Source organism: Eptatretus burgeri, unplaced genomic scaffold, assembly GCF_056783735.1.
Source record: "Eptatretus burgeri isolate ZD-2024b unplaced genomic scaffold, Ebu_testis_v1 Ebu_testis_scaffold_3158, whole genome shotgun sequence".
Classification (NCBI taxonomy): Eukaryota; Metazoa; Chordata; class Myxini; order Myxiniformes; family Myxinidae; genus Eptatretus; species Eptatretus burgeri.
The window spans coordinates 324,741-348,636 of record NW_028225106.1 but is presented as its reverse complement, the minus strand read 5'-3'; the positions used below and the strand labels follow the sequence as shown (position 1 = coordinate 348,636).

Sequence of the window (23,896 nt, the reverse complement as noted above, 5' to 3'; positions counted from 1 at the left end):
ACACCATCAACACCAGATCAACACCACACGAATTTATCAACACCACACTAATTTATCAACACCACACTAATTTATCAACACCGCACTAATTTATCAACACCAGATCAACACCACACTAATTTATCAACACCAGATCAACAGCACACTAGTTTATCAACACCACACTAATTTATCAACACCACAGTAATTTATCAACACCACACTAATTTATCAACACCAGATCAACAACACACTAATTTATCAACACCACACTAATTTATCAACACCACACTAATTTATCAACACCACACTAATTTATCAACACCAGATCAACACCACACTAATTTATCAACACCAGATCAACACCACACTAATTTATCAACACCACACTAATTTATCAACACCAGATAAACACCACACGAATTTATCAACACCAGATAAACACCACACTAATTTATCAACACCGCACTAATTTATCAACACCAGATCAACACCACACTAATTTATCAACACCGCACTAATTTATCAACACCAGATAAACACCACACTAATTTATCAACACCAGATCAAAATAAGAAAATGCAAAATGTTTGTTGTTTTCAATAAGTGTGACGAAACCACCGCCTCTGCAAAACGGCCCCCACCTCCTCAACTCGGCTTCCACTTCCTCGGCTCTGACCTGGCCGCCTCCTCCTCTGCTACAACCAGCCCCCGCCTCCTCGACTTCCACTTCCTCGGCTCTGACCTGGCCTCCTCCTCCTCTGCTACAACCAGCCCCCGCCTCCTCGACTTCCACTTCCTCGGCTCTGACCTGGCCTCCTCCTCCTCTGCTACAACCAGCCCCCGCCTCCTCGACTTCCACTTCCTCGGCTCTGACCTGGCCTCCGCCTCCTCTGCTACAACCAGCCCCCGCCTCCTCGACTTCCACTTCCTCGGCTCTGACCTGGCCTCCTCCTCCTCTGCTACAACCAGCCCCCACCTCGGCTTCCACTTCCTCGACTCGGCTTGCCATCCTCAGCTCGGACACTGCCTCCTATGCTCTAACCTGGGACTCGGCCCCTGGCTCCTTGGCTCGAACTTGGCCAACGCTTCCTCAGCTCCAACACAGGACTCCTCGGCTCAGACTGGGCCTCCACTTCCTCAGCTCAGACCCAGGAATGGGCTTCCACCTGTTCGGCTCTGACTCGGCCTCCGCTTCCTCGGCTCTGACCAAGGTACTCGGCCTCCGCCTACTCGGCTCAAACTCAACCTCGGCTCAGACCTGGAATTCGGCCTCTGTCTCATGGGCTCGTACTCGGCCTCCATTTTCTCGACTCTAACAATAAGCTTCTATAACCCAAATATGCAAACCCTGTTCAAATTTCATGTCAATCAGCTGGAAATTGATGGTTTGATGGAACCTTGACCTTTGACTTTTTGATCTAAAAAAAAAAAACAATCCGCTTCTAGCTTTTGATTGGTGAACCAACTCGGTCACCAAATATGGAAATTCTTGAAATTTCAATTCAACTGGATGAAAGTTGACGATTGTATGTGACGTTGACCTTTGACCTCTTCACCACATTGTTAATTTGTCTTCTCCATCTTCTCATTGGGGGAAGGATCATCATCCAGTTCGTGGCTTCAACCAGATATATAAACTATACAAAGCATCGAAGGTTTAAATGACACACACAATTGGGGGGGGGGACTGATAAAATACCAAACTCACTTTGAACCAAAACCTCCGGCTTAATGACGTCATTATCGAGGTCGAGGGCTCCTATCCGGTGCAGTGCTCTGCAAGAAACTTCACGATTGACAGTTCTCACCACCCACCACCAAAGGTGCAAAACACCGTTCAACTCCTGAAACCTGCATCCCTTGAAGAAACCTGCTCAAAACAGTGTAGGTCTTGGTGGGGATTGAATGTTTAAACGTGAGACCATCACTATCGAGGACCACCACTTACCTGTGTGCCGCTGATTTATTCACCTTTCATGTTCTGGTTTTGGAGGAAGACGTCGTCACTTACAAGGAGTATGACGACCTGGTTGTTGAGCAATGCACTTGCAGATGAGATATTTGTCATCCACTGTTGTTGTGTGTCATGTCTATATCTGTACTGCACTGATGATGTATGACGTCACACTGGAGGAGGACAATTGCACGTAATCAGTCAGCCATCCACTCGAATCCTTTTCCCACTGTGACTCGCGGTTTGGGAGATCACTTGCACTCAACGTCGATTGCGGTTTGTGGATGCTGTTCCACCCGAAAACCCACTTTCTCTGTGCGGTGCATTTGAGAAAGTATTTGAAATCCTCACAAAGTGCGTACGTAATTTGTAGATGGTTGCGTATAAGTCACTTAATGTTACAGTCTTGTGTTTTTATTGAAAGTGTAATACAAGGATAGCCACTTGGACCACCATGCCTGTACTACAACACGACATTCATGAAATCTCTCCTTTCATTGAGATGATTTCACTGGAGGGGAGGGGGCAGTGTTACACTGACTTCTCCGCAACCGTCCGGTCGATGTCCCCCGACTCCAATGAGCTGTTAACGCTGGCAGGATAGCCCGGCGTGTACGCTACATCTCGGCCCCAGATGTGTGTGCACACGTCTCGCCAGGGTTCGAATCTCAACCAACTAACGATAAACTCTGCAACTCGGCCCGCACGGGCATCAGCTCTTGTATCCTCAAAACCTGCTCTTGCACATCCTGTTTCTCCTCTGTTCATCCATACATGAGTCCATCGCCTCCACGGGATTAAACGGTTTGCTCTGCATTGGATTCTACTCATTCACTGCAACGGACTCGGTTATTCTACCGACAGTGTTACCGCGAGACGGGTCTTCCAAGATGGGGTTTGTGACGAGTCTCTTCGGTTCGTCGTGAAATCTCCAATTGGCCCAACATATTTTTTTCCAAAAAAGAAAAAAAATTTGCAGTTATTTTTTTTATGAAAAAAAAATTAAAAAATTGTTTATCGACGGTGGATTAATTATTTAAAATATTGCAAATGATTTCAAGTTGGAAATTGTTGCCGTTTCATGATTTATTTATCTTGCATTATAAACAAGGACGAAAGAAATTTTTAAACAACAATTTCAAATCGACGAAAAACATCTGAACCTGCGAAGATAAATTAAATAATTCCCCCCGCCCCCCTTCCCCGAGAGCAGACTTCGGAATCAATTGGAGAACGATCAAACATTTCTTGGGGGGAAAACAGAAAAGATAAAGAAAAAATCGTCTCCTGTTAAATATCGTGACGGATGATATTGTATCGAAGGCGAAGAGAACGTTTTCACAAAAGCCACGTGACACGTCATCCAAAGAAAAATAAATATATCCGCATTTAATAACTGTATCAAACAAAAGTTGCTCCACCACTTCAAATACCCATCAAGTTTCCACCACCGATTCATATCATCAAGAAACCTCACGTTCTGGTCTATCCTCGCAGTTCAACTTCACCTTGCAGGTGTTCACATTCCCCGTGGTCTACTCACCACACCTGCTCGGAACAAGCCTTGCTCCGAACGTTGCTCATTACAGATGCTAGTGCGTGCCCGTACGTGCGTGGCCATATGAGCAAAAAAAAAAAAAACTCAAACAACCACACAGGCCGTTCCTTCGCTCTCGCATGCCCGTACGTTCGTGCCCGTACGTGCAAAACAAAAAAAACAACTTTCAAACAAACACACAGGCCATTCCTTCGCTCTCGTAAACGACAACTGCATTGGGGCATTGTGTTTATCGATAAATGCGCATAAGAAATCGGGAAATTATTAGAATACAGTGTCATCACTATCCGTAAGTCCGTACGTTGTAACCCGTAATGGGGAACGCGGCTGAGGATCTCTTCCCCAATGGCCACGCCTACGCAGCAACGTGTCCTGTCATTGGTAACTCAGGCGCCCTTTCCCCATCGGCCACACCTACGCAGCAACGTGTCCTGTCATTGGTTTGGTAAATAAATGGCCATAACTTGGGAGCCACTTGTCCGATTAACATCAAACCTTGAAAAGGCACATACTCAGGTCCCCAGCAATATACCTGGCAAGTTTCAATGAGATCGGACCAGTGGTTGTCGAGAAACAGCGATCACAAACACACACACACACACACACACACACACACACACACACACACACACACACACACACACACACACACACACACACACACACACACACACACACACACATTGCTGGAATTATAGATAGATAAGTTAGTCAAAATCCATCACTTCCAGTTCAACATTGTCACCCTTTCCTTTTGAGTTGACGGGGCACCCGCTTCGCAAGTCCACATTGTTTTGCGGCGATTGATGCACTATCTGGGAAATCTTGGCAGTTCCACGCGTTTGAGAAGACCACAACATTGATCAAAACCGCTTCCGCAGACTCTTGTTCTGGTGCATCGCCAGCGCAGCATGCCCAAGAGCCCAAAAGTCACCATCATCGGGATGACGAACCAGCGGTTCAAAAGGACCACAAGCTTTCCTGTTCAAAGGCAAAGACCAGGGAGAGTCAAAACGTTTTCCTCCTGAACATCCAGCAAAACTCAACACTTTTGTTCGGCAGTCGTTTTCTCTGTCAAGTCCTTTTCTGTGTCGTTCACAGTCCAGCGTCACGTTTTCCCAGCACGATGAGTTTCCTGACGTCAATGGAAGACCCTTTGGCTCCGACAAAAAAACAATTCAGAGAGAGGGGCGGTGGAGTTATTCCTCATCCTGGGTTTAGATGCTGAGATGAAGAGCTACTTGCTCTCGAGGAGAAAGAGAGAGACAATGAATAACCTCGATCAAATTAAATAAATAATAATTTCGAATCGTGCTGTTTCATGAATATTCTTAATCAATGAAGCCACATCCATTGTGTTGAGGACGTTACGGAAAGAAGACATCTGCACTGGGGGGAGATGGGGCGCATTCCGCCGCCAGGCGGAACAGTTTACGTTTTGTATCCACGGATAGGCCGGATCTGGATTCGGACCTGAGCAAAAATCGAATCGGCTTGTTCTTGTCACCTCCCTAACTCATCCACATCGTTTTGTCACCATTTTTGTTTTTTTGAAATGTCATCTTATATCTACTGTATTGTCAATGGGGGAAGAATCACTGAAACAATTATCGGATCCAGATCCGGATCTTCACCAAAATCGAATCAATTCATCCTTGTCAACCCGTCCAGCAAATTTCGTCCGAACCAGAGGGAAATAAATCAACTGACAAGGGGTCAATCGACTCGAGAGGCTTGCGATAAAGAATGAGAAACACCTTGCGATGGTGCACAGGACAAAACCCCGTCCCATCGACAAGAGAGTCGTCGAACAACGGACGCTGCAGCAACAACCAGTTCAGCACCTTCTATCCCTCCAGCTTCGTCGGTTGACTAAGGGGTAAGAGCAGACAAAGCAGATGAGTTCAGGCAACTTTCACTGCCCACTCCCAAGATGAAAACCACGACGCAAGATTACCCTTCAGTTGCAAAATGCACCATGAAGATATCAAAATGCTCAAATTTGGAAGTTCCCCCAGCTCGAATACACTCTCAGCAATGGTCCTTCATTTTAAGTCTCCCGTTTCGATGTGCAAGCCTTCGATACGTACAATGCAGACTTGTACAATATTGCTGCTCTCGTTGGCATTATCGCAGCTGATAATAATCAATGGGAGCTTCCAAGAAAGATCGCAGAGATGAGAAGCAACTCTCAGCTCCGAACAAAGGAGTTGTATTTGTGTCCCCTGTGTGACAAACATCAAGCACTGTTACAAATGAAAAGAAAAGAGAGTGGGGCGTAATACAAAGGATGTACGCAACAAGGAATTCTCACCCTCCACCACCCCCAACAAACATCCTCTGCTGTCAGAACATCAAGTGGGTCTCGACTCACCAACAACAAATGTGACCGCTGTACCTTGAAGGGAACACGGGCGTTGAATGGACCAACGACAGTGGAGTTGGCTTGGCAGCCATGATCATGATCACCAAATACAGGCTGGCACCAAGCGGTGGATTTACATGGTGTTTTCAGACAGGTGTGCATCGCAGCTTCCTTGCATTGTTGACCATTGGGACAGGATGTGGGCCCCTCGATCACACAAGCTGACCAGCCACACCACAGCTGGCGAAGGTGTAAAGAGAAGAAACATTCATGTTACCATCACGCTTTTACGCAAGGGAATGCATGATGACTGCACAATGTTGTTGCTAAAGATCAGAGAAAAGTTTCTTTCGAGTTTGAGGCACAACATTCAAACCTGAGAAACGTTCAATGGATGAGAATATTATTCCTCAACCCCGAGCATTGGAAGTATTGTTACGTTGGTAGGGGAGATATAAATGGATGGAGCAGTACGGTCCGTGCTTGAGTAGTTAGCCCATATCGATGTGATTAAGTAGGGGGAACGTCGCTTAAGAATTGTTTGTTTAAATGTGCACCATACGGAGGGTGGTGCAATGCAATAAAATAATTTTGGATTACGGTTAAGACAATTATCCGTCTACTTCTTTTATGTCCCACCGGATGAGGGACCGGGTGAGGTCGAGTGGAAGAGCAAACGTCACCTCGAACCGACTGGTTTAATCAGCCAATACTCAGGCAACGCCGAGTAACTTCACTAGTAAAGTAATAAATAAATAAAAACACAAGTAGCGAAAGTGTGAGATCAAACAGTATGAGAAGAACGTCGACCTCGAGCCAATCATCAAAATTCCATCGTCAAATGAAACACGAACATCTCCATCGATGTGAAATACCTTTGTGCATGTCACGATGCCATCACGACACGTGCACATGTTGCAGTCCTCCTCCCACGACGGGCCGTCCTCAATGGACTGCTCACCATCAGAGCATGGCTGCCTCCTCGCTAGTGGATAAGGAAACAGACGACAAGGTTGTTATGGTCCATCCCTGTGTCACCAACTCTGATCTGCAGTGGAGATGATTGAACGAGTTGAGATTGAATAAAAAATGAACACAGGGGCAATTCCCCTGGACACCCACCTGGTAGCGACTGGATAAGATAACCAGCGAACCACCGGTCGGCATGGATGACCCACAAAATAAAGGAGAAGAAAGCGAAGAGCAATTTTGGGGGGGGGGGGAAATCCCACGTAGACCCCCTTTGGGCCCGATTTTTTTCATGCCATGAACAAACTTTGGGACACACACGGTGAAGAATGTTGTGGTAAAGTTTCATCAAAACCGAACGTGTAGTTTGAGAGAAGAAGTTTTAAGTATTTAAGGACGGACGGACGGACGGACGACGACGTGTCATCCCATAAATTCCCGGAGCAACGTTCAAGGTGAGCGAACAACCTGCTCCAAACTCTTCACATTGTATTGGTGCTGTCAAAGCAGTTTTTTGGCAAGGGTTAAACTGTGCCATTTTGTGTTAGTTTAGGTGTCTGCCGCGAGGTGTGGGTGTGTTTCCTGCTTGGTGTCAGTGTGGGTGTTTCCCGCTTGGTGTCGGTGTGGGTGTGTTACCTGTTTGGTGTCGGTGTGGGTGTGTTTCCCGCTTGGTGACGGTGTGGGTGTTTCCCGCTTGGTGTCAGCGTGTGGGTGTTTCCTGCTTGGTGTCAGTGTGTGGGTGTTTCCCACTTGGTGTCGGTGTGGGTGTGTTTCCCGCTTGGTGTCGGTGTGGGTGTTTCCAACTTGGTGTCGGTGTGGGTGTTTCCCACTTGGTATCGGTGTGTGTGGGTGTTTCCTGCTTGGTGTCGGTGTGTGGGTGTTTCCCACTTGGTGTCGGTGTGGGTGTGTTTCCCGCTTGGTGTCGGTGTGGGTGTGTTTCCTGCTTGGTGTCAGTGTGTGGGTGTTTCCCACTTGGTGTCGGTGTGGGTGTGTTTCCAGCTTGGTGTCGGTGTGGGTGTGTTTCCTGCTTGGTGTCAGTGTGTGGGTGTTTCCCACTTGGTGTCGGTGTGGGTGTGTTTCCCGCTTGGTGTCGGTGTGGGTGTTTCCCGCTTGGTATCGGTGTGTGTGGGTGTTTCCTGCTTGGTGTCGGTGTGTGGGTGTTTCCCACTTGGTGTCGGTGTGGGTGTGTTTCCCGCTTGGTGTCGGTGTGGGTGTGTTTCCTGCTTGGTGTCAGTGTGTGGGTGTTTCCCACTTGGTGTCGGTGTGGGTGTGTTTCCAGCTTGGTGTCGGTGTGGGTGTGTTTCCTGCTTGGTGTCAGTGTGTGGGTGTTTCCCACTTGGTGTCGGTGTGGGTGTGTTTCCCGCTTGGTGTCGGTGTGGGTGTTTTCCGCTTGGTGTCGGTCTGGGTGTGTTTCCTGGTTGGTGTCAGTGTGTGGGTGTTTCCCACTTGGTGTCGGTTTGGGTGTGTTTCCCGCTTGGTGTCGGTGTGGGTGTTTCCAACTTGGTGTCGGTGTGGGTGTTTCCCACTTGGTATCGGTGTGTGTGGGTGTTTCCCACTTGGTGTCGGTCTGGGTGTGTTTCCCGCTTGGTGTCGGTGTGGGTGTTTCCAACTTGGTGTCGGTGTGGGTGTTTCCCGCTTGGTGTGGGTGTTTCCCACTTGGTGTCGGTGTGGGTGTTTCCCACTTGGTATCAGTGTGTGTGGGTGTTTCCAGCTTGGTGTCGGTGTGTGGGTGTTTCCCACTTGGTGTCGGTGTGTGGGTGTTTCCAGCTTGGTGTCGGTGTGTGGCTGCTTTCCGCTTGGTGTCGGTGTGTGGGTGTTTCCCACTTGGTGTCGGTGTGTGGGTGTTTCCCGCTTGGTGTCGGTGTGGGTGTTTCCAACTTGGTGTCGGTGTGGGTGTTTCCCGCTTGGTGTGGGTGTTTCCCACTTGGTGTCGGTGTGGGTGTGTTTCCCGCTTGGTGTCGGTGTTTCCCACTTGGTATCGGTGTGTGTGGGTGTGTTTCCAGCTTGGTGTCGGTGTGGGTGTGTTTCCCGCTTGGTGTCGTTGTGGGTGTGTTTATAACCGAGTGCCGTTCCAGCTCATGCCTGTTCTCTCATTTCAAAAGTGAATGTTGAGGTTTTTCAAACACAGTGCGGGAATCGGTGCCATAAACGGGAGACAGACGAACACACGGACAGACACCATATTGATGACACGAATAATTGTTTAAACATGAGACAATATACAAAGGGAAAGCCATTGTTAATTGGAAGCAAATCTCAGACCTAATCAGCGAGTGTGAAAAGACCCAAATTAAACTGATCATGAAGGAGTGGAAATGAAATGTCGAGAGGGTTAAGCACCACCTTGACAAGCTTTACCTGTCCATTGTGGAGGGAAAATGCACAAAAATCCAGCAAATCCATCCAAGCATGTACCCTCGTGTGCACAGGTAAGATATAAACATTTATCAACACGTGTGACGAAACGAAGAAGATAAACTGAAAAAATATCACAACAGCTGGAAGTTGAGTTCATAATCCAAAAAAATAAAAACCACGAACCACAGGTGGCCAGGCCAATAGAGACCAAGTCTATTCTCCAATTGTATTGTTCCCTTTTTGAAATTTAAATATATAATTTCCAGAACAAATAATGATAAAATACAGGAAAAAAGGAAGAAGCAAATTTCATGGAAAGTCCTCACTTTCGTTGCAAGTACTTCCGGCCCAACCTGCGGGGCACAGGCAAGTGAACCCAGTGTCAAGGTCACGACATGAAGCACCATTCTGGCAAGGGTTGGTCACACAAGGCCTGTCAACTGGAAACACAACATTATCATGGCTGGTAGAGTGTCCTTGACCCGATCATAGCCCTCCGTCACGCGCAGTTGAACGTGTGAGGCACCCTGACAACTCCACAAAACGAGCACAGACAAACACTGCTGAGATCCTCACCAATGTCACAGTCAACGCCAGAGAATCCTTCCGTACAAATGCATCCATATTTGCCAGGTTGGGTGTTCTTACAGGTACCGCCATTCTGGCACGGTGTGTGCCTCCCACAGTAGTCCAAATCTGAGTGCAAAGCAAACACGCAAGTCAATGGCAGAGTTAATAAACCTCCTGGAGAACAACAATACAAAAGGATGCTGGCATGGTGGAGACCTTCATTGCAAAGCAGACCGCCCCAATTGGTTTCACATCGGCACTGCCAGGGGTCTACGCAGGTTCCGTGTACGCACTCAGGGTGTGGGACGCACTGATCACAAACCTCACCGCTCCAGCCATCCTGGCACCTGTTGTTGCAGTTCACAACAAAAGGAAACTTCATGCAAAAATAAATTAATCAAACTGCAATTATTTTAATTTTAAACGAGATGAACAAGATCTCGTCGTTGTACAATAAACACAGTAACTCTGTTGAGAGGAAGAGAAAATGTCGACAGTGTAAACAAAGCCAAGAAAATCAAATGTAAATCCACTTACCTGCAAGTGCCTGGATGAGAACAAGACCCGTGCTGCAGGTTGCACCCCTGCCGGCAAATTGCTGTGAAAGAGAAAACAAACTTTAAAAACAATTAATTAAAAAACCACGAAGAGGGGCGTCCGTACTCAGGATACCTGCAACAAAAATAAAAAACCATCAAAACTTATCAAAACATGATCCGTGTTAAACCATCAAAACTTATCAAAACATGATCCGTGTTAAACCATCAAGACTTATCACAACATGATCCGTTTTAAACCATCAAAACTTATCACAACATGATCCGTGTTCAACCATCGAAACTTATCACAACATGAGCCTTATTAAACCATCAAAACTTATCACAACATGATCCATGTTAAACCATCAAAACTTATCACCACATGATCCGTGTTAAACCATCAAAACTTATCACGACATGATCTGTGTTGAACCATCAAAACTTATCACAACATGATCCGTGTTAAACCATCAAAACTTATCACAACATGATCTGTGTTAAACCATCAAAATTTATCAAAACATGAACCGTGTTAAACCATGAAAACTTATCAAAACATGATCCGTGTTCAACCATCAAAACTTATCACGACATGATCCGTGTTAAACCATCAAAACTTATCACGACATGATCTGTGTTAAACCATCAAAACTTATCACAACATGATCCGTGTTAAACCATCAAAACTTATCACAACATGATCTGTGTTAAACCATCAGAATTTATCAAAACATGATCCGTGTTCAACCATCAAAACTTATCACAACATGATCCATGTTAAACCATCAAAATTTATCACAACATGATCCGTGTTAAACCATCAAAACTTATCACGACATGATCCGTGTTAAACTATCAAAACTTATCAAAACATGATCCGTGTTAAACCATCAAAACTTATCACAACATGATCCGTGTTAAACCATCAAAACTTATCACGACATGATCCGTGTTAAACCATCAAAACTTATCACCACATGATCCGTGTTAAACCATCAAAACTTATCACATGATCCGTGTTCAACCATCAAAACTTATCACAACATGATCCATGTTAAACCATCAAAACTTATCACATCTTGGCATTTGGTCATTTTCTTGATTCGTGTGTTGTTTAGGCCAAAATTGTGAGTCACTGACAACTCGATTAACAATGCCTTCTTTGTTTTCATTGTCCACGCTCGATGGGATCATCAGGACGTACGTGAGCGGTACTTCCTTGTTGTCAGTGATTGCTTTTGGTTCATGTTTCCATGAGTTTTCTGAAACTGGGATATTGAGATTTTTGCAGACGTTTCAGTCGATTACTCCACGTACCTTGTTGCGCCTTTGTGTGTCCGGCTGTTCTGACACGTGTGCTTTCACATCCTGATAGGAGGCGGCTCGTGCTTTCTGTTTCTCCCTTGCAGAACCTGCACTTGTCCGATGGACTCAGTCCTGACATTTTCTTCAAGCCGTTCGTGTTGCGTCCTTGGTTTTGAGCATTTGTGACGATTCGTTCTCCATCCAAGTTGAGCTGACGTCTTCTTCGCCATTCCAAAGAGCCTTCTTTGTCGATCCTTGTTCTATCAAGCTTTTTTTTTTATCTTCCTGCTCCTTTGTCATTCTCCCAGTTGTCAGTGTATATCTGTTGATATTTTGTCTTGGTTTTTTTTTTTTCTTTTGTCTTTTTTTACAATTGCTGAGGCTTCGGTTTCTTGGGTGACACCTTCCATTCACACCTGTGTTTGGAAATTTTTTGCGAGGTGGGTTAGCGATACCTTCTCTGGTTTGTTGTCATCGTGTTTGCTTACAAATCGGATTCGGTCGTCTGTTGCACTGTTCACTACGAACAGAGTTATGCAACTTTGTCGAATTTCTGGGATGGCACGATCTCTGCTTTGGTGGTCGATCTGGTCTTCTTCATCCGGTCCATGAATCTTGCTCCTGAACCGCCACTGTTCACGTCTTGAATAGACTTTACAGCAGTAAATGACCTCGTTCTCCTCTATCCTTCGACATCCTCTTGTTGAGCTTCGTTATTGAGACAGCGAGCACCTCCATCGCCTCTTGATTTAGTGTGTGTGTGTGTGTGTGTGTGTGTGTGTGAGGCATGTTTTTTTGTGGATTTCTACTGCAGCGTTCTAATGTGGAATGTGAAACACCAAAATGATCTCCTGAGTCGATTGGGCTAATTAACCACAAAGAAGCCAGAAGAATTCCCACGTTTTAAACACACGCCGCGTTAAGGTGTACAGAGCAGCTCCGTCGGTCCTTCCACGGCACGGCATTCCAATTGCAAAATATATCACCAAAATTATAACTTTTTAACAAAGCACGTATTAATTAATGCTAATTATATTAACAACAATAATGAAGGCAGAAAAAATTGTCAATAATAATAACGAACGTATAATCTCGGCCACGGCCCAAGCACACCTGTGCTCGGTGAAGGGCAAGGTGATGCTCAAGCAGTACAGCAGGTAGGTATGCCTCGAGGCCGTGAAGACCAATGAGAACTTGTGAAGAGCACGAGTATTAAAAATGCCAAGCTGCACCATTTTTCTTCGGACTCTGGTGTGATTATTTATTTATTCATTTTAATAGGGTGCCTCATTGTAATGCACAATTGCCATTGCGTCTTGTCGGTGATGCAGCATTGCGGACGTTGAAAACCTTCTTTAAATTTGGTTTGAATCCGGCCAAAGTTTGCTTGCAAGCCACAAGCTTGCCTATTGTCTGCATTGTTTTTGTTGTTGTTGTTGTTTTTCCTTCCTCTTCAATATATCAACAAAACTTTTTAAATTTGGTTTGTTACCTTGCTTAAATGGTCGTCATGGCAACAAGATCTTTTGTTTCAGGGAACAAGAGCTGCCCACCGACGGAGTTTGCATGTGGTGGAGCGATTCCAAGTCGGTGCGTACCAAAGGCTTGGCTGTGCGATGGGGAGGCCGATTGCCACAACGGAGCCGATGAAATCGATTGTGGTAAAGTGGCTGTAAATTCATTGGTTGAGGCCATTTCATCAGCCGACGGGGGAATTATGTTTCAGAAGCTGATTGGCTTCTCCCTTTCCAGCAAAACCAACTTGCTCACCGGATGAGATCATGTGCCGAGACCGACGGTGCTTGGCACACCATTTTCTCTGCAACGGCCGCATCGACTGCACCGATGGATCTGATGAGGATGGTTGCCCAGAGAAGACGTTGCCCAGAGATCCTCCCAAAGTTGCGTGTGACTCTGGCCAGTGTATTTCAACATCATGGCGCTGTGATGGAGATCCTGATTGTCTGGTGGGCTTTTGGCTTTGTCAAGGTTCATATTTATTACCTCCGCCGCCAAATACGGATCGAGGTTATGTTTTCGTCTGCCTGTGAACAAGACATCTGTAGTTACGGACTGGTTCGGGTGAAACCTGGTGGACAGGTTGAGTGTGTGACGAGGACGAATCTATTCGATTCTCAAAAAGTTGTGGATTAGTTGTGACAAAACTAGGTGAGTGAGATGGTTAGGTGACGAGAACAAGCCTATTCGATGTTGGTTCGGTTCCAATTACAGTTCTGGCCTATCAGGGGGAGACAAAGCATCAACAGTTCAGCCGAGCGGAGGTATTCACTCCACTGAGTGCTTTTCTAGTTTACTGCGATCATTCTTTGTTTTCCCTTTGTTTTCCTTTTCTGCAGGGTGGATCTGATGAGAGCCCTCTCTTGTGTGCTACTCAGTCAAGGAAAGCACAAACTGTGTGCTCACCTGACGAGGTGCCTTGCACAAGTGGCAAGTGTTTCCAAGAAGGCTGGTGGTGTGACAGGAGAGAGGATTGCCGTGATGGGAGCGACGAATATGATTGCGGTAAGACCACTTGAACATTTTATGGAATACGAAGCCTCATTGATACTGTCGTCTGCATCTGCAGGTGAACAGGTTGAAGCCTCATCTATCTCGACAAAGAGAAGTGAATTCTTGCAAAAAAAAAAAATTCTGTGAGGTTCACCTGGCTGCGCCTGGATGGGTTTGAGGGTAGTGGAGTAGCAGCTGAAATATGAATCCTGTCCAGGTTCCTCCTGATGACTCCATCTTTGCTCTTTACTTCTTCGGGTTCCTTCCTGGTCGAACATTTCATTTGTGTTTAGCTTTTCTGTGTTGGTCTATCAGGAGTTTGTGAATGCTTGAATGGAAATGGAGGTTGTTCCAGCCTCTGTGTGGACGAGCCCATTGGTTATCGCTTAGTGTAGACCAGGGTTTGAACTGGAAGACCAACACGTGCACACATTGCATGAAACGAGCCATCCTTTACTCCCAGAATTCATTGCGTTCTTACCTTTCAGCTGAACCTCCTCCTCAAGGAAATGTAAGCAACTCTTCGGCAGTAGTAGCAGCTGCTGTAATTGTCCTACTGCGTAAGTATATTTTGCTCCATCCTTGGCTTGGACGATTTTCCATTGATTTGTCAATGTGCTGCCAAGCAGGTGATCAATGACATTTCACAGCTGATCTGAACAAACTGCTCCCCTCAGTGCTTGTTCTGGCTTGTTCGGCTGCGTTCAACATTTTCCGGAACCGACGGATCCTGGAAGTCAGAACTCTGTGGTTTGAAAACCCTGTATACAGGAAGACTCCAGATGGTGAAGAGCTTGACATGGACCGCTCGCCCACAGGTGACCACACGTACCATACTGTATGAAACGTTCTTTATTATGAAGGTCGATCAATGGTTGTCGGGTCACCTTTCTTCACATTTTGTTTTGCGATGCCTCCAGTGAATGTGGAACAACATTGAAGATGCTGTGAGCTTGACCACGTCGGACATTAAGACATTTTTCTTTTTGTCTTTTGGCTGTGAAATGTCACCGTCAACTACCCGACCCTCGTTGTCAACTCTATACTTCTCGAATGTGGAACTACATCATATTTATTTATTTATTTGTTTTCGTCCCATTGAAATGTTCCGTTATTTCACTGAACTCTTGGAGAGGATCCTGGATGCAACAGGATCCTGCACAACTTGTACAAGTGACTTTCATTTAATTTTTATTTTATTTTAATATTTATTTCCTGCTCGTGTTGGCTTTGTTGCTTGTCAGTGAAAATATCCAGCTCAGAGCACTTGTCAAGCCGTGCAACCAAACCTTGGCCAAAGTGTGTCCAGAGTTGTAATTTCTCATTTTTGGAGCTCATTTACATCTTCACTGATAAAACAGAACATTCGATCTGCTGTGTTTTCAGTGTTTGAAAAACCATGCACGTCGGTGGATATTGTTGCCTTTGGAACGTGTAATTGGGTTTAACTTTCTCGTGACTTCACATGAGATCTCTGGAAGGGAGAGGGATGGGACGGGGAACATAGGGTAAACAAGATGGACACTTTTTTTTGTATACATAGTCAAGGCTCATATGAGAGCCAACACACAACGCACAGCAAGGGGGGCATGAGACAAGAGGGCGGGAGAGGTAAGGAGAAAACAGTGGGGAACAGAGACATGAGGAGATCGGTGGAAGGGAGAGGGATGGGGTGGGGAACATGGGGAATACAAGATGGACATTACAGGGACTTTCAGGAAGGAAAGCAGGAAATTTGTTGTTACGTCCGTTCGAATGAGAGGATCGACTTGTTGGATATTCTCGTGAGACTTCGATCTCGAGTGTGATTTGGCTATCTTCTGGCATTCCGCATCGCGTCTCTGACCATTTTAAGAGATTCCCTTCTTGGAATCCTTCCAAGGCCAAACTGGGCCAGCTTTTATAGCTGCTGCTCCGAGGAAGTGAGGGAAGAGCTTGCTCATGAAAACGTTGACAATTTTAATAGAAATACATTGGAGTCAATGGCAGAGTCTCCGCGAGGTACGTGGGTGCCCCCCCCCCGCCAAACCTCATGTGCGGGGCCCTTTCTCTCAGAGGGTGAATAATATGGTGAGACCTTCAAGTGAAGAATGGATTCATGTCGCCCCCGGTGGGGGGTTAGGGAAGTGCAGGATTAGAATGACCAGCTCTGTGTGTGTACCTGTCTTTCCACACCATCATGGGTAGTGTATTGTCATACCTCGGCGATGCCTGGACCGATTGTAACCAAACTTGGTGGGAGAGTAGGATGGGTCAACCAAAGTGTGACATGTGGCCAACAATGACCGAAGTCAAATGTCAAGTTCAAAGGTTGAAAAATCACGTTTCTAACAATACCGACACACACGCACACCAGAAACCTACATACAGACTGACACACACACACACACACACACACACACACACACACACACACACACACACACACACACACACACACACACACACACAATTTCATCCTTCTACTTTTCCTCGATGCAAAGTCGTGATGTGGATTTTTTTAACCCACCTTGTTGTGATCGTTGTCCTCCTGAAGGATTCTAACTGGCCGATTGTGGAATCCTATTTGACTTCAGACAGAGTTTAACGTTTGTCCGATTTGATTATAAAATCCTACAAAAAACCCTATCGACACTGATAAAACTGATGTCCACACAAGTCCTTCCTTGTGAAACAATTTATTTCCTAATTATACACCATACACTTCTCACCCTTGTACAATGAACTTAAAAAAATCCCCATTTGTTTGCAATATTATTCTTACTTTAGTTAACAGTTAGACCAACCCGATTCAATCCACTTCTACATTACATCAGAGAGTTTTATTCTAACTTGGTACTTGGTCAGTTCCAAGGAGTACAAGCCACTGAGAAACTATACTTCCTCACGTGCTCGTACTGAGAAAATGTGCCTTTCAAAACATTTTATACTTCCATGAGAGAGAGGTTGGGGGATATTCAGCCAGACCGTAGACGTGTTCTTTAGACAAAAGCCACTTCGTACATTTTCTAAGCAAAGGTTCATTTATCAGCTCGGTCACTCTACTTCAGAACAACACATTTTTTATCATTTCGGGCAAAAGTCTTTTGGCCAGAAATGACAGCCAATTCAATTTGCAGCATAGAAGTTATATTTCTGAAACTCCATTTGTTACAATTTAAAATACATTAATATAAATTTTTCCCCCACACTCGTCAATAATGACATCATACTTCAGACTTCGTTCTCGCTCTTTCTCGATTGAGATGATGGCCAGGTGTGACAGCCTGTCCTGTGACACTGTCAGAGTGGTCACAAAGTCCCTATGCACACAGTTAGAATTGATCTATATGCTTCCCTCTATTCTCTGCACAAATTGGAATTTTTCTCCGTGTTCTTCTGGACATCTTTCATGTTGAAGGTTGGAGGTCAAAAAAGCAGCTCCTGACGGCTGTTTTGAGGTCTTCAAGCATTCCACCAAAGTACGGTGGCGTGGTAAACAGGCATGCGACCCTGCTTGCTACGTTAAAACCGGCGTGGCCACTTTGACAATAGTTTGACAGGATTCGGAAAAGGGAACTTGGCCAGCTTGACAACTGCAACAATATGTTATGATCTGCTAGTTGGGCAAGGTTGGCAGCACGGTTCAACTTTCCCAAGGTCACTTCCAACAACTAATTATAATATTGTGCCTCACCCCTTTGTGGGGTCGGCTATCCAAGTTGTTCCACTCCGCACAAACGGTGTGATCCAATGCACTGAGCGTGCCTGCACAAACTACAGCAACTGATTGACTTCAACACAAGCCTGTTGTTGGCTTCGTGGTTGGGGTGGCTGACTTGGCATCTTAGGGTCCTGAGTTTGAGCCCTGTTGGCTGCTGAATTAACACCAGGTGGGGTTGACTAAGCCTGTCTCATCCTTTTGAGGTTGGCAAAATGAATACCAGTGCACTGGTTGAGGGGGCACAGCTAATGATAGCTACCCTGCAGCCATGCTGCCATACACAAGAAGAAGAAGAAGAAGAAGAAGAGGAAGACTTCAACACATGTATGTTTATTTGGAAGGTGGGGAGGGTGTTGGGTTCGGCAAACTGCTCTCCCTTTCCACCATTTTGAGGAGCAAGAATAACAATCATCAGGCAAAGCAACATTTATTTATAATGAGGAAACCTTTATTTATATGTTTTCATGATTTCTCGAAAGCCTTCGGAGGAGAACGTCTTCGTTGTCCACGTGGGGGAAGGACAGGTGGACCACTCCTTGGTGAGTTACAATTGGATTTGGTGAGATCGGTGCACGTACCCCAAGAGACATGATTCTTATCAAGGAAGGAGAGTGCCTCGTTATACCCAGGTTATATGAGCTGAAGAAGGAGACAGAGGAGGAGGAGGAGGAGGAGATCTTTGAGGGAAATGAGATTGAGGAGATCGATGAGATGTCATTCCTCTCGGGCTCGGAGATGGTTGAGATCGACCTTGACGAAAGCCACCAGACATCCCACCTTCCGAGCCCGGGCCTATATTTGACCTGGCATGAGGTCTCTCGCATGATATCCGCGTGCCGATTACATTGGCAATGCCCATTGAAGACTTGAAGACATCAAGTTGGCGATCTTTATTACCTTGGTCCACTGAGTGTGGTTTTTCTAACCACCGTAATGGACCTGTAAAGATGGACGATGTTGCACCGCGCCCTCCCACGTCTTGTGCTGAAGAGCCAGTAGCACCGCGAGCTGGACCCATATTACCTGCCTGACGATTCGTATTATTACGGAAGCGATCTCTGTTACCTTGTTCCACTGAGCATGGTTTTTCTAACCACCGTAATGGACCTGTAAAGATTGACGATGTTGCACCGCGCCCTCCCACGTCTTGTGCTGAAGAGCCAGTAGCACCGCGACATGGACCCATATTACCTGCCTGACGATCCGTATAATTCCGGAAGTGATCTTTATTACCTTGGTCCACTGAGCATGGTTTTTCTAACCACCGTAATGGACCTGTAAAGATGGACGATGTTGCACCGCGCCCTCCCACGTCTTGTGCTGAAGAGCCAGTAGCACCGCGACATGGACCCATATTACCTGCCTGACGATCCGTATAATTCCGGAAGTGATCTTTATTACCTTGGTCCACTGAGCATGGTTTTTCTAACTGCCGTAATGGACCTGTAAAGATGGACGATGTTGCACCGCGCCATCCCACGTCTTGTGCTGAAGAGCCAGTAGCACTGCGAGATGGACCCATATTACCTGCCTGACGATCCGTATAATTCTGGAAGTGATCTTTATTACCTTGGTCCACTGAGCATGGTTTTTCTAACCACCGTAATGGACCTGTAAAGATGGACGATGTTGCACCGCGCCATCCCACGTCTTGTGCTGAAGAGCCAGTAGCACCGCGAGATGGACCCATATTACCTGCCTGACGATCCGTATTATTCCGGAAGTGATCTCTATTACCTTGTTCCACTGAGCATGGTTTTTCTAACTGCCGTAATGGACCTGTAAAGATGGACGATGTTGCACCGCGCCATCCCACGTCTTGTGCTGAAGAGCCAGTAGCACCGCGAGATGGACCAATATTACCTGCCTGACGATCCGTATAATTCTGGAAGTGATCTTTATTACCTTGGTCCACTGAGCGTGGTTTTTCTAACTGCCGTAATGGACCTGTAAAGATGGACGATGTTGCACCGCGCCATCCCACGTCCTGTGCTGAAGAGCCAGTAGCACCGCGAGATGGACCAGCAAGACCAGAAGTAACTTGTGAAGGACGATCGAGGATTCCTCTTCCTGTGGGATGACACACCTAATTTTAACTGATGTAACGATGGAAGCATTAGATAAGCATGAGGGGTTCAGGACAAATCCGTCACCTGGATACAAATAATTTTGCTTCCTATCCGGTTTTTCCACATTTATATATTTGTATCATGCTTCAACCGTGCCTCTCTTTCCAATTCACCCCTCTCACCCCTTTTTCATTATCCACATTTTTCTATTGGACCGGTCACTGGGTCTCGAAAGACGACATGACCGCCGGTGGGAATGGGTCAAATCTGTCCCATCTTTCGCCCTTAACTTGTGGACGCGACGGCAGTTAAAAATCCGTCCCGCCGCAACGAAGTTGCCCTTCCAAATTTGGCTGAGCGATTCCCGAAAGACAGTTCGCTTTGAATGGAGACCTCGTATCACCAGTAAATTGTACAAACCTCACCTTGCACATCACACGACATTACTCAGCACATCCACGACGCTTCCCACTAAATCGATCCATCATTACCCGACACACGCGAAGCGAAAAACGGGATTCAGCAATTGCTTCACGTCCGGAACAGCTGATTTAACTCGAACGTCATATTTTGAACGCGAATCGGAACATGAATCGGAAGATGAGTCTTTCGTAAATTCATCCCGATTGCACGAGCATGGAGAGGCGCGAGATAATTTTCAAGCGGTGCAGATGCTGAATTGACACAAGGGGGAGCTCTAGCTGCCGGGTATAACGAGCAGGAAATGCGATTGTTTTTAAAACTCTGTCTGCCTCGAACAAAACTGAAAATCATTGCAAACAGGAAACTCGGTGGGCCGAAATTACGGAAGGCGTTTAAGAGTTAGACGCATGTGGAATCGCTAATCGCACGATGATCACCCGTTCAAAGTTAATCACCAATCGCCGAAGAGTGATTATCTAATGCGTGTAAAAAACCAAAATGCAAGCTTTTAAGTGAGGGCATGTTTAAGAGTGCGTTTGAGGCCTTGAGGCAAGCAATGCATGGCTTATCATTGGTAGTTTCCATGGGACGGTGAACATGGATGTGTTAGGAGTGCTTGAATTAGCTCAAGAGGAGCCAGAAGGGGACAGGAATAGGGTAGGTCACACACATGCATTGAGACTTTCGAGGATAGATGCGTCCCATAGAGAGGTATGACAATATCAAATTTGGCCGGCTTCTCCCGTCTTGGATTGTTCCTTGGTGAGCCTTGATTATCGTACTTCGATTTAGTTGTTCAAATGAAAATTGTCCTCTCTTTTCTTTCCCGACATTGTTGCCGTCGTCAGAACACACAAACAAAAAATTGAGCGACGCAAGGGAAACGCACTGAACAAAATAAATGTTTAAAAGGCATTGAATCATAACTTCGGCACACAAAATAATTAATAGGCTGTTTGGGTCCACACAACTAATCGGCTGGTTAGGCACGCTCAACTAATCGGCTGATTAGGCATGTACAACTAATCGGCTGATTAGGCCTGTCCAACTAATCGGCTGATTAGGCCTGTCCAACTAATCGGCTGTTGAGGGGCGCACAACTAATTGTCTGATTAGGCCTGCACAACTAATCGGCTGATTAGGCCTGCACAACTAATTGGCTGTTGAGGGGCGCACAACTAATCGGCTGATTAGGCCTGCACAACTAATCGGCTGATTAGGCCTGCACAACTAATCGGCTGATTAGGCCTGCACAACTAATCGGCAGATTTGGCCTGCACAACTAATCGGCTGTTGAGGAACCTCAACCCTTTCTCGGACATGCATTTCGCATGTTCAAACTGGGCACACAGATAAGGAATGATGACTTCAATGTGCACGTCATTTGTTTTCGACATCATATCCAAGATGGCCGACCGGCGGCCATTTTGTTCCTTAAACGTGTCCCCAACCATTTCTCAGACATTCATGGTCCAATTTTGTTCAAACTTGGCACAAGCACAGTGTATGATGGCATACACGTGCCCCTCACTTTAGTTTGCGATCCGATCAAAGATGGCCGACTGGTGGACTGGCGGCCATTTTAGTTGTACGCAACTATGGGCTTGCCCTTTAACTCCGGACAGAAAAATTACTAAAACAAACGGGAGCTTTGACATTTTATGTCTTTTTTACTTGCTTAAGTGGAATTATATATTTCAACAATGTATAACGCAAATTGGCTTCATAATGCTTCCAAGAACCATGCAATATATCGATACAAAGCATTCGAGGGCACGGTACGTGAGATAGTCCATTATAGGCGGTGAAGAAGAAGCTGCCAAATGGATTCGCACATCCGCGGTGATCAACAATGCCTCCATCTCCTGAACTGCGACTCAACGTAGTCTAATTACAGTGTATTAGGGTGGTGATTCAGATTGCTTCGGTTGTGCTGAACTTCCAGATATTTTTTTTAAGCCATCTTTAACACGTTGACTGCCAACTCTTATCGTTTACACCACTCCCATTTACAAGCCAAGTATGTGAGTGCGTGTACTTTATTGACAAATTTTACCCTTCGAAGAGCAAATCGAAGTTCGTGTCTTATCCATTTCTGGGGAAACCCCACCTTGCGAGAAAACTCGAAGCAGGCAGTGGGAGAAGATTTTCAAATCCGTATATACCTGGTACCAGCTATCTGATGGGACTATTTTTTTATCACGTGACGTTGGTATTACATCACTGCTGATGGTACATCATGTGATGGGTACCACGTGGTTTCACTTTTTTGCGACTCGTCATTACGCTTCAAAATGGTACGTTTGGATGCAGATGAAAAGGTGAAACTCATGGAGAGTGAGGATGATGATGGTGATGATTACATGGATTCATGTTCACCGAACTGTCAGCAGATCGTCGCGTTATCCGGCACGGCAGCAAATTTAATCCGAGAATACTCGTGGGTGGCACAATCTGATTCACCCAGCACGACGTACGAGTGTGCTCATTATTTAATTAAAATTGAGTGTGCGCTCAAACACTGCACGGGGTGCCGTGTTCTGTGAACTCTCAAGTTCAAATGAAGAAATCGTTTTTAAAAGTATGTGTTTGAATGTTTTCTCAACAGTAATTTTTTTTTACCGTTTTCAGTGTTTTACACACACACACACACAAACAAGCACACACAACTTGAGACCCTTTTTGGTCCAAATAGTTGCCTTCTGATGACCATTATGAGAATGAATCGACCCCTGGTGGTGTTCCTGTGCTGCACCTGAAGAGGAGGGTGGAGGATCATTTCGGCTCATTGAGTGGTCATGCCGTGATGGACGTGGTGCGTTGGGTGGTGGATGCTTGAAGGGTGGTGGGCGACGGTCCGATGGCTGCATCGTTCGAGAACAGGTGTTTATGAAACCTGAGAACAGGTGTTTTGCAAAAAAATAATTTCCGTCTAAAAATAAAACAATAAAACAACCGTCCCTCGTCGAAAGGGCTGAAACTACAGGGTGGAGAACGAGTGTGAGTTCGGACGAGTGATGGCGATGACGACGAAGAAAAAGGCGGGAAACTCTCAACGTCTCGACTCACCGTTTGAAATAAACCCAAACATGCACTTGATAGGAGGGAACAGAAACAAAGCACGAACCTCTCGGCTCCCAGATACTCCTCATCAAAAGTTTTCGCTTGAACAGAGACCGGAGAGGACGTTGCGGCTGTTCCTTCCACAAGAACGTGTTTCCTGATGACGTCATGCGTCGGGATACTCGAGAGGGACAGATGACGTCACGCGTCTGGCCTCGCTGTCTGGATGTTTCATCAAGGCATTTAACAAGTTACAATGTGCACGGTTCGAAACCCGCGCAGGGACGGAACCGCCGGGACGTGGACAGAGAGGGACAAACAGATGTTCACGCCAATCCCTCGGGAGTTCCCGAAACGAGTCAACTTCCGGTCGTGCAGGAAGGCCTTCGGATAGTCACGTGATTCAAACCTCAAACGCTATTTTGGAATATCTCAAAAAAGTTGTGGACGGATTCGGATGAAACTTGGTGGACGGGTTGGGAGTGCCACGAGGAAGAATTGGTTCGATTTTGGTGAAGATCCGAATC

General features: G+C 46.0%; 3 protein-coding genes and 1 pseudogene across 6 annotated transcripts in view; 2 read left to right on the top strand and 2 right to left on the bottom strand.

Annotated features, from left to right (window-relative positions):
• LOC147006644 (uncharacterized) overlaps window positions 1-23,896 on the top strand; it is a 205,073-nt gene that overhangs the window by 119,410 nt on the left and 61,767 nt on the right. The gene's annotated exons all lie outside the window — the stretch shown is intronic.
• On the bottom strand, window positions 3,301-11,739 carry LOC147006650 (uncharacterized; annotated as a pseudogene). Its single transcript, XR_015054680.1, has 10 exons — window positions 11,613-11,739; window positions 10,294-10,354; window positions 9,973-10,103; window positions 9,763-9,882; window positions 9,513-9,626; window positions 6,735-6,844; window positions 5,869-6,099; window positions 5,585-5,719; window positions 5,252-5,366; window positions 3,301-4,475 (listed from the first exon to the last, which is right to left on the bottom strand). The product of XR_015054680.1 is annotated as an uncharacterized LOC147006650 (transcript).
• Window positions 13,084-15,481, top strand: LOC147006649 (uncharacterized). The gene is made up of 6 exons (XM_085868274.1): window positions 13,084-13,261; window positions 13,353-13,567; window positions 13,958-14,123; window positions 14,600-14,671; window positions 14,789-14,929; window positions 15,032-15,481. Exons 1-6 carry the CDS (start codon window positions 13,102-13,104, stop codon window positions 15,049-15,051), a joined length of 774 nt encoding a protein of 257 aa, XP_085724400.1. The 5' UTR covers window positions 13,084-13,101; the 3' UTR covers window positions 15,052-15,481.
• Window positions 16,774-23,742, bottom strand: LOC147006648 (uncharacterized). Of its 2 annotated transcripts, none has more exons than XM_085868277.1 (3): window positions 23,376-23,742; window positions 23,062-23,202; window positions 16,774-19,884 (listed from the first exon to the last, which is right to left on the bottom strand). In XM_085868277.1, the coding sequence occupies exons 1-3, from the start codon at window positions 23,395-23,397 to the stop codon at window positions 18,434-18,436; spliced, it is 1,614 nt and encodes a 537-aa protein (XP_085724403.1). In that variant the 5' UTR covers window positions 23,398-23,742; the 3' UTR covers window positions 16,774-18,433. The 2 variants fall into 2 exon arrangements, with proteins under 2 accessions (XP_085724403.1, XP_085724401.1); XM_085868275.1 differs by having other exon boundaries at window positions 23,434-23,742.